Genomic DNA, 8,539 nt, shown 5'->3' with positions numbered 1-8,539 from the left:
GACAGAGACCCTTGGGGACAAGGATCCTCAGGGAGAGGGCACAAGTGCTGTTTGAGTTCCAGAGCCTGTTGGACAGGAGATGAGGGCTCTTTGAGATGTGGACATTCAGATCTTCAATACAAGGATCCTTGGGGGCAGGGGATGGGGGATACAGAGCCTCGGGGGACAGGGATCTTTGGGGACAGGAATCACTGGGGAAGGGGGACAAGTGCTGTCTGAGATACAGGCTCTGTCTGGGATACAGCCTCTGTATGGGATACAGGCTCTGTCTGGGATACAGCCTTTGTATGGGATACAGGCTCTGTATGGGATACAGCCTCTGTATGGGATACAATCTCTGTATGGGATACAGGCTCTGGGATACAGCCTGTTATGGATGGGGACCTTTGGGGACAAGGATCTTTGGGGACAGCAGGTGACGAGGGCTGCTTGAGCCAAGAGACCTTTGGGTACCTCGGGGACAGGGTCCTACTGTGACAAGGACCCTCGTTGTGACTGTGCCGGACCCCTTTATGTGTGTATGATCTCTGTACTGAGCACAGCGCTGTACCAGCCCCCAGCCGCGCTCGGGGCGGAGCCGCACGCGCTTCGCTTTGCCGTGTCCCTCGCGGTTCTCCGTCGGACGGGTCACATGTGCTCACCTGGCCCAGGTGGGGCGGGGTCGGTGCCGCTCCCAGCTCGCAGGTAACGCCGGACCCGCAGCGGCACCGGGAGCCCCGGGCGGCCTCGGCCTTGTCCGGCCTGGTTCTGTTCTCCTTCCCTTCCCTTTCCTCCCCCTGCTTCGCTCACCCCGCGGTTCGTCTCCTCCCCCCCCGCTCCCAGCCGGGCCCGACCCCAGTCGCATCCAGGCCTTTCCTCCTCCCCCCTCGGCCCCATTGTGGGCTGTGGGATCCCGGCAGGGCTGGCTGTCGTTGTGTCGGTGGTGTCGGGTCTTTTCCCTTCGGCTCCGTGTGGTTATTTGGGGTCTGGGGGGCTGCAGTCCTTCCTGTCCATCTGAGCCCAGCTTACACCCCACGGCCATATCAGCCCATGCAATGAGGTCCTGCTGATAACGGGATGCTCTGATACACCCCCCATATCCTCCCCTGGTGTGGGTGAAGCTGCGGGGCTGAACCCCCACATCCCCCCTTCCCTGGTGTGGGTGAAGCTGTAGGGCCAACCCTCCCCCCCCAATCTCTCTCTGTCACAGCTTCTCTTTTGCTTTATCGAACCCCCAAAAGGAATCAATCCCCTGCTGCTGAACAATGACGATCTTAGACCCCGGCTAACTCTGCAGACAGCTTCCCAGGTGCCCACCCTGCTGCTCCAGGCAGATGGTGAGGATCTGCTCCATTCAAACCAGGCGCCTGTGCAACAAGAGGGGAAGCTGCCAGCTGCCCTGTGAGTATCGGCTCTGCTGTGGATTTCAGCTGCATTAAGCTGCTCTGTCGGCCCCTGTGCCAAAGAACCTGCTGAGCCCATAGGCTGTGCTCAGCCCGGTGTGCTGTGGGTGCATAGGGGTGTGCTGTGAGCCATAGGGGCTGAATGCAGCATTATGGGGCTGGAGGTGTTTGTGGGTGAGGATATCATCTCTGCAGGGTCTGGGTTGTCCTCTTCCAGGCACCGCAGATACTTTGAATGTTATGGGTTGTTACATAAGGGATGGCTGCAGTTCATGTGTTGGATCTCAGGGGAGAGCTGGGATTATGAAGGGAAGCATCCCATTAAGCAGTGATTAGATCAGCTCAGATGGGTTTTGTTCATTGGTGGTGAATTCTGAGCCGGTGAAGCTGGGAACAGAGTAAAACTGCTGTTCTGAAGTGAAAGCAATACAACTAACTCCTCGCTCGTGCTCTGTCTGGAGAGCTCTGCCTCTTTGGCGCTGGAATTGGGGCTTAGATTTAATACGTTGTCCAGGAATGTGCTAAGGAGCTCCAGAAACATGCGCTGCTTTTACAGACTGTTATAAGCCAACAGAGCCAAAAGGTTCCTGGAAAGCAGCGATGTGATGCAGCTGCATGGGGAGTGTTTTCCCTGCTCTTCTTTCTCAGGGCACTGACACTGTTTATTTTTGTTTCCCTTTTATTCATTAAAAAAGCCCAAAAGGCAGCGATCTAACCAGGGCAAGTTTCTTGAGTTGCCCTATAGAAAGTATACAGCAGGGCCAGCCCAAAAGCATTTCAGCTATGGCTGGGCTCTCACTGTTTATGAACTGGCCTAATTAGGATTTAGAAGGATCTCTTGGGGCCCAGCATAGCCTGGAATAAATGAAGCAGCAACGAAAGTAGAGAGCAACAGCCTCGACCTGACATCCCTCAGTGCTGTGTGTGGTGGCAATGAGAGCAGTTTGCCTTAGGATCCCTGCAGCACAGCCATGAGATGTGATTTGAGATGGGATCTTCAATCCAGATGTCGAGGTTGGCTTTAATAGCAAAGTCCGGGATGTGACACAGCTGTGAGTGGCAAAATTCATCAGTGTTAGTAATGCCATCGTTGCTAAATCCTCTTAATGTGAATGGTGGCGAATGATCTGCAGTCTGAATTGACAGTTGCATCATTGATTACTTGTCGTCTCCTCCTAGGCACCGTGTGTTTTGAAATGGGTGAGTGCTGTCAGGTAATCCCAAAGAATGCAAGGCAAAGGGGAAGCTGTTGAAAAGAGGATGCTTTCCCTTTGGAGCCTGTCAGCCAGCTCCCCCTGCAGCTGCACTGTGCATTTATTGCTCAGAGGCAGCAGCTCTGCAGCCCAATTTCTGCAGCAGCACAAGTAGAACCTCTTCTGAAAGCTATGGGGATTTTGGTGCCTTAAAGGGGCCTTTCTGTAACGCCTCTTTCCTGCTTCAAGCCTTGAGTGAAAGCAAGCAGTGTGGTTTGGTGGTCAGGGGACTCTGAACTGCACAGCAGCCTCCCTCTCTGTGTCCAGCATGAGTCCTAATGCCAAATGGTTCTGTAAGTACACTGAATTGGAGATGGAGCTTCACTGAATTAGGATGTTGGGTCCTTCCTGTGTTATCACTGGCAGCTTTGTAAGGTGGCAGATGTTTGGCTTGACTTGAAACCTCCTTGTCCTTCAGGTGCTTGAGCCATGCTGGGCCGAAAAGCAGGACCCCCCCCCAACCTGAACAGCCACCGCCAGAAGAACCAGTCCTACCAGCAGGCTGTGCCCCCGAGGAGCCGACCATCCAAGGAAGCCGAGGTCGGGCTGGAGGTGTTGGGTGGTTTGACTCCTGAAATCAAACAGAGTCGCACCAGAGTCCAGCAGATGCGGGACAGGAAAGGTCGTAAAGCTGACCTCAAGGACTCTAATGGGAGAGAGGCAGAAACGATTACCTTCATCTCTGGTACGGCAGAGGCTCCTGCGACCCGGAGCTTCTGCTGTTCCTCTCTGTCTCACGCCTGGAAAACGTACAAAGCTGTTTTCTGTTGCATAGTGACCTGTGGGGGCTGCTTTCAGGACTGCAGCGTCTGTATCCCCTATCCAGGGCCTGCTGAGACCTCCACCGACGATGGGAAGAATGGAGATTATAACGGGCGGCTGCCAAACAGCCCTGCCAACGTCTCTCCCACCGAGAAGAACGGGAACCAGATCAAAAAGTCCCACATGGGCAGCAGTTTCAGTTACCCAGATGTCAAATTGAAGGGCATCCCTGTCTATCAGAACAGGAGCCTGGGCCACCATGTGGAATCGGATTCGTGCTTCAAAGAGCTGCTGCCAGAGAAGCCCTTCAGGAATAGCATAGAAAAGCCACCGCTCCCCAGCAGCCACCGGAGTTCAGAGGAGTATTATTCCTTCCACGAGTCTGACCTGGATATCAGTGAGCTGAATGGCTCCATGTCCAGCAGGGAGATCGACGTCCTGATCTTCAAGAAGCTGACAGAGCTCTTCAGCGTCCACCAGATCGATGAGCTGGCCAAGTGCACGTCAGACACTGTCTTCCTGGAGAAGACCAACAAGATCTCGGACCTCATCAATAGCATAACTCAGGACTACAACCTGGATGAGCAGGATGCTGAATGCAGGCTGGTCCGAGGCATCATCCGTATCAGCACTCGGAAAAGCAGGGTCCGACCCCACATTTCTGTCCCAGCCAGTCAGAGCCATGAGGAAAAGAGCAGCAGAGGCAACGCACCAGACAGTGGGAATGAAACAATGCTGGAGTCCACGGTCATCAGCCAAGATGGTACGTGCTGTTTCCTTGGTGTTGCAGCTTCAATACAACAGGGCTGTTTTATCAGAGCTCTGAGATGTGATGATGGAGTAGGGTTGAAAACTGATGGCTGTCTTCAGGGTGGGCTGCTTTATGTATTACCAGACAGTTCTGCTTGTCACCAGTCCTTGCTTTCTTGATGGTATCTTTCACTGTTGGGGAAGTTTGCACTGAGCAATGGAAGGGCTTATTCTGCTGCTTCCTCTGCACCTCTATGCTAGGCAGAAAGACTGAGTCAAACTTAACTGGTATGACCAGACTGGCTGGCTTGTGCCAGAGGATGTCCAGTTACCAAGCTGGCTCATCCCCCGTGTTTTAGCAATACAACCCTTAGACCACCAAGACAGAGCACCTCATTGGAGCTGAGGCTTCCCTCAGGGTGGGATGAGGAGAAGCCAGCAAATAGCCCTGCAAAGAGGAGGGAAGGGCTTTTGCCATAGTGTTGGCGAGCACACTTATTTCAAGGACACTGTCCCTGTCTGGAGCAGTCTGAATTGAGTGACCTCTAAAACAGGCAGGAAGGGTATTATAGAAAGACCTGGAAAAGCTGAGCGTGGGGTCAGGAGACATCCAGCAGTCACAAAGGAAACTGGGTGGTTGTGGTGCTTCCCGGCTCAGCAGTGAGGCTGCTGTTGCTTCCTGGTATTTATAGCTGACATTACTAGGACAATGGTGGAAGCAATGTGAAGAATAAGACGCTACCTCTCCTGCTACCTGAGGGTGGTGCCTTCTGAAGGGGAGCATTCCCTGACAGGTGTCTTTACTCTTGAGTCATAACTGCCCGTCCTTTCCTGTCTCAGACCTTGGTTTTTATTCCAGATTTGGCCGTGCAGATATCAGAGGAGACACCAGCAGATGTGCTGGCCAGGAATATGAGGCGGCACAGCAGCGCAGGTAACGTGCCTGGCCAGAGGTCTTTGCTGGGGGGGCATTGCAGGGAGGTAGGGGGGGGTCTGGCAGGAGTGAGCTGAGCACCCTGAGCTCCTCATGTTGTTGCCTTCAGTTTTCACCCTTTGCTGAGGTGACAGCCATCTCTTAGGGTCCTGTAAGGTGTTTCCTTCTCCTCGAAGTGAAGGGGGCTCAGAAGGCTGCAAGCTGCCCGGGTTGGTGGGGTCATTCTGAAAGAGAAATGAACCCACGTGCAGAGCTCTGTCTGTGCTCAGCATTGCCCCAAGAGCTTCCAGTCTCCAGGTATCTTGACAAAGTCTGGGTCTCTGCCTGGGGTGTGACCACCTGAGGTTGGATCACAAGGGAACTGTGCAGAGGGAAGCAGGGGAGAGCAGCTGCCTGTCCCCTGAGCTCTGATCCTCGTGGCATGCATGCTACACTCCAAAGAGCCGCCCAGGGCTAAAAGACAAGTTTTCTCCTGCATAATAACAGATGTCTCCTAGAAGATGGCCACAATGCAGGCAGGGTTGTTCCCTGCCCGTGGGCTTTGTGTGGCTTTCTCCTCCCTCATGATACACAAAGCCTTTTGTGGCAGCTGCTTGCCTAACTGCCGGGCACTCGGCTGCTGTAGTTCATCGTGTCTAATGTCACCATCTCTTCTTTTTCCTCTCCAAGGCTCTCCAACAAGCAGAGATTCCTCTTTCCAAGACACAGAGACTGACTCATCTGGAGCACCTCTGCTTCAGGTGTATTGTTAAGAAAAGGGACCCAAACAGCAGGCAGGCATTGCAAGGCTTTGCTGCAGATTTCTCCTCTTTCCATACGGAGCATATTATGTCACTTTTTGCCCTCCCCCAAGTCTACCCACATCCTTTGTTGAAGCCGAAGTTCTCCTGCTGTCTGAGTTTCACTGGGAATGGTATTTTCCTGCTTTGGACAATATAGAACATTAAGGAAGTGAAGTGTAGAGCTAATGCACTTGGGAGGTGGAATGTGTGCCCAGGGAGGAGGAGATGGACAAGGAAGTACTCGATGATTTTATTCCCAATCTCCATATTCAGTTTGAGCAATCTCAGTGACCCAGCTCCTTCCCTGCTTTGAGAACTGCTGTACATTTCTTGCTTGCTGGCATTGCAGAAGTTAACCTGGGGAGGGGATAATGAGATGGTGTTTGCCTTAGTGACAGTGCTGAGGTAAAGGCCAGGACCCAGATCTCTGTGTAAAGAGCCTGGGTTGGTGGTCCCAGAAATCCAAGCCCTCTGTCTGTGGCATTGCAGGTCTGCCTTCTTCCTGCAGCCCTTAGTGTTGTTTCCCAATACCTCGTAAGGAGAAGGTTCAGTTAATATGGTTTGTTTCAACTTTGGCCTCTTGGCCCCTCTCCTAAGATAGTGCCACCTGAAGGGAGGTGATACCTGAACTGCTGCCCTCCTCATCTCCCAGCTACTGCCAGCCTGGTGTGAGCTGCACGCAGTGACCTGTGGCTTGCATGCCATCTGCTCTCCTCACTCACCACCAAGCCCTGTATGTTTCCCCATCGTGCTTGTTGTCAGGCTGGCTGCTGGGTCAGCCCTGGACCGTGGGTTATGGCAGATATGTGAGATGATCCCTTTGTTTTTAGGGTATTTTTTCTAATGAAGAATTGAACTGTTTGACCACCCTACCAGAAAACCCCTTCAAAGTGCCTTACTTTGAATGAAAGCCTCCCTCAAAGAGCATCTCCAAAGGGCCTGGCAGGAGCTGCTTGATCCTACGTACCCCCTGTGAGTGCTCAGCACCTCCCTTTTCCTTTGCTCTTCTTTCACAGCCACCTACAGCTGTGGCATTGCTACCCCAAGGGCACGGAGCCAGGTGACCTTGAGGGCTGCAGCAGGAGGAAGCTGTATCTTGCTGGTTGTTGCCACTTGGTCGTTTATCAGAAAGTAAACACGTGAGGCCATGGGACTTTGTTTATACGTTCAGATGCCCTTGGACATGACTAGAAAACGTTGGGTTGGATTTCCCATCAATGCAGCCACAACTGGTTTCTGGGGAGGGGGAAACCAAGGGAGGTCCTGTGCTTTGGTGCTGTGTTTGTGTGCCTTAATTGAACTGAAACGTGCCTTAATTGAACTGAAATGTGCCTTAATTGAACTGAAACGTGCCTCGAGTTCATAGCCTGTGATTACTCTCCCAAAGGCTGGGTAAGGGGGGAGAGGATTAAATTCTTTAGGTAAGCAGTCAAACTTATTTAAGTGGCCGAAGCCCTTTGAAATGTACAGTCCTAGTCCCTGTCAGAGCCTGTTTTTGTAAACTGCTCGCGTTTCCCAGCGTGATTTCATGAATCATGGACATCACTGAGACCACACCTTGAGACACCGGCCGAGATATTGGCAATACAGGGGTCTGAGACATTGGTTTGGCATCCCCTCCTGGTGTTGTCATCGGTGCTGGCTGTGAAAAACCCTCACTATGCAAAGGAGATGCGGAACAAGGACAGCGTGGGGCTCGGATGGGCTGTTTGGTGACCTTCAGAATGCTACATGGACCCACTCAGCTTCCTGCTCCTGAGTGGATTTATCCACACCTCCTGGGATGAGTTTCCTCACACCTGTGCACAGGGGTGGCAATGTGGCTCATTCAGCTTGGTGTGCTTTGCTGTAGAGATGGAGGGTGAGAACGAGCTTACAAAGAGCTGCCAGCTGCTGCTACAGGTGCAATGGCACTTCTTTATGTTCAGTCTGTGTAGTGTGAGCAAACGTGTATGGATCGAGCTTGCAAAACGCACCCAAAAAGTCAAGTCATCAAGTGGAACGCTGTCCATCCGCAGGACCCTGCAGCTGGTGCCTTATGGGCTTCATCTCCGTTCCTCACCCTTAACATCTGATTCAGTCTATTTTTTTTTAATATAAAGCAGGAGACGTGCTCTTTATCTGTGCTGTCTCTTGTGTTCCTCCTTGCATTGCTTATAAGGGAGCCTGGGCTTGGAAGGGAGGCTGCTCTGCCTTCCCAGCAGTGGTTGTGTGTGTGTGTTTGGGGGGGTTGCTCTGAGGGCTGAATGTAGGGTTGGTTTGTAGGGCACCAGGAAGGGGGGGGTGCAGGTGGAGGATCCAATGGGGAAATACAGGCTTCCCCCATGGGGTGATGCTGAATGTGAGCTTGGAAAACTGAGCCTGGGGGGGAGAGTTTGCAACCTGTTCCCTGGGGTGTGAATGTTTCTTGCTAGAAAGTCACAAGTGCCAGCTCTGTTTTGTTACACGAGGATTGCAGTTCAACCTGACCACCCTTGGTCAGCAGGCAGCATCTCCTGCAAGAGATGTCTTTCTTGGAATGGCTTTAAGCCCGTGAATGGGTACAGAGCTGCTTTCTCTCAGCTGGAAACGGTCTGCCAGAGTGGAGCTGCTGTGCCTGCAGTGCTCAGAGCAGCCTTAATGCTGCCCCAAGGCAACACAGCCAAGGCTGCCTGCAGTGCTATGCCGGGATGTGGT

General features: G+C 52.8%; 1 protein-coding gene across 2 annotated transcripts; it reads left to right on the top strand.

The window, feature by feature from the left end:
- The first annotated feature begins 207 nt into the window (after positions 1-207).
- On the top strand, positions 208-7,983 carry KDF1 (keratinocyte differentiation factor 1). Of its 2 annotated transcripts, none has more exons than XM_015883642.2 (5): positions 208-684; positions 1,221-1,380; positions 3,054-4,160; positions 5,007-5,081; positions 5,751-7,983. In XM_015883642.2, exons 3-5 carry the CDS (start codon positions 3,065-3,067, stop codon positions 5,831-5,833), a joined length of 1,254 nt encoding a protein of 417 aa, XP_015739128.1. In that variant the 5' UTR covers positions 208-684; positions 1,221-1,380; positions 3,054-3,064; the 3' UTR covers positions 5,834-7,983. The 2 variants fall into 2 exon arrangements, with proteins under 2 accessions (XP_015739128.1, XP_015739129.1); XM_015883643.2 differs by having other exon boundaries at positions 1,190-1,380.
- The last annotated feature ends 556 nt before the right edge of the window (positions 7,984-8,539 follow it).

This window comes from Coturnix japonica, chromosome 23 (genome assembly GCF_001577835.2).
Source record: "Coturnix japonica isolate 7356 chromosome 23, Coturnix japonica 2.1, whole genome shotgun sequence".
NCBI classification, from domain to species: domain Eukaryota; kingdom Metazoa; phylum Chordata; class Aves; order Galliformes; family Phasianidae; genus Coturnix; species Coturnix japonica.
This window is presented reverse-complemented; position numbering and strand designations above follow the sequence as displayed.